At 27.6% G+C, this 1,542-nt stretch overlaps 1 protein-coding gene across 1 annotated transcript in view; it reads left to right on the top strand.

Moving 5' to 3' along the window:
- Positions 1 to 1,542, top strand: part of LOC111636169 (ubiquitin carboxyl-terminal hydrolase 5-like) — a 52,159-nt gene that overhangs the window by 40,990 nt on the left and 9,627 nt on the right. Inside the window, exons 16-18 of the mRNA XM_023381363.1 lie at positions 282 to 416; positions 535 to 616; positions 701 to 767. Of these exons, the coding sequence (XP_023237131.1) occupies positions 282 to 416; positions 535 to 616; positions 701 to 767 (284 nt within the window). The remainder of the gene's footprint in view (positions 1 to 281; positions 417 to 534; positions 617 to 700; positions 768 to 1,542) is intronic.

Genomic DNA, 1,542 nt, shown 5'->3' with positions numbered 1-1,542 from the left:
AAAAATGATATAATGGAAGAAAAAGGTGTAGTGTATTCGTTTAATTGCAATTGTAATCCAGAAAAAACATATATTGGAGAGACAAAAAGAAAATTAAAGATAAGATTAAACGAACATATTAGAGCAATACGTGGAAATTATGCAAAGTCTGCGGTAGCGGAACACTGCAATTCAACAGGATGTGAAATTATATTAAAATCAGTTAAAATAAGAAAAAAAGAAGAAAATAATTATAAACGACAATTATATGAACACATTAATATAATCAAACAAAACAATAGAATGAATAACAACAACGGAAGAGAAATACACCAATCATGGAGAAGAATGATAGCCACAAACAGGAAAGTGACGTATAAAGAGAATGAAAGAGACTGGCAAAGACAAAGTGAAAGTGAAGAAAGACAAAAAGAAATGTAAGTTGGAATTAGTTTTAAATGTACAAATATATAAAATGTTAACGTTTATTGTAAAATGTCAACGTTTAACGAAAAATGTCAGTGTTTAATGTAACAATTATTGGTTTTAATACAGGAATGTTTTAAAATTAATATTGATTGTAATTGGAATGAATTATTGGAGGATAGACGGAATAGAAAGAAAGAACATTAAAATAGTATGAATTTTATAATTTATTATCGTAGGCATAAGAATTTTAAAAATATTGTCGGTAAATTAAGTTTGTTTGAATTTTATTTAGAATTTGTTTGTCAAATACCTGCTGAAGAGGGACGTACAAGTCCGAAACGCAAATTGTATGTGTCCAGGTAATTGTAAAATAAAACAATTTTAATCTGTGTAACTGTGAGGCTGTAATCTTATACACCAGTATGATAAGTCCTATTAATAGAAATACACTGATATAGTGATTGAAAGAATAATTTTGAGTTTATATTTTATATCTAGAGGTGAAGAGAGAGAGATTTGAGGAGTTGGTTTGTAAGTTCAGTCAGTGGAAAAATGGAAACATTTAATTATAGATGTATACAGTAGATAATATCATTCAAAAATTATGAATAAAGCTTTGTTCAGCATAATATTTGAAACAAGATTAAGATTTTATAATTTTATGAAGTTATAATTTCTCATATCAATTGATGTATTTTTGGTATATTGCCTGTAAAACATTTTCAATAGCAGTTACCTCCTCAAAGTAAACAAATCTTAACAGTTTATAAGTCCTTTTTTTTTTTATATATATATATTTATAATACATGTACAGTAGAGCATCTATTATCCAACCCCCGATTAACCATCACATCGGTTAACCGACCATTCTAGTCGGCGAATTTCAAATGTTTGCTAGTGATGTGGCATTACAATATTTGGCTATGTCTTGGCTACTTTAATATAATTTTTGTTAAATTTTTGCGTGTTTTAGTTGGCATCAGCGGCTTGACCATTGAAGGGAGGCCAATATTTAAACAAGACTTAATTTTCTAATTATGAGTGGTTGTTTGTTTCGTGAGCAATAAAATAATTTTAAAATAATTTTTAACGATACAATAGCGACGATTATTATTTTAAAAAATTTGTTAGGCT

Source organism: Centruroides sculpturatus, unplaced genomic scaffold (genome assembly GCF_000671375.1).
Source record: "Centruroides sculpturatus isolate CEXI.00-Female unplaced genomic scaffold, Cexi_2.0 scaffold208, whole genome shotgun sequence".
Taxonomy (NCBI): domain Eukaryota; kingdom Metazoa; phylum Arthropoda; class Arachnida; order Scorpiones; family Buthidae; genus Centruroides; species Centruroides sculpturatus.
This window is presented reverse-complemented; position numbering and strand designations above follow the sequence as displayed.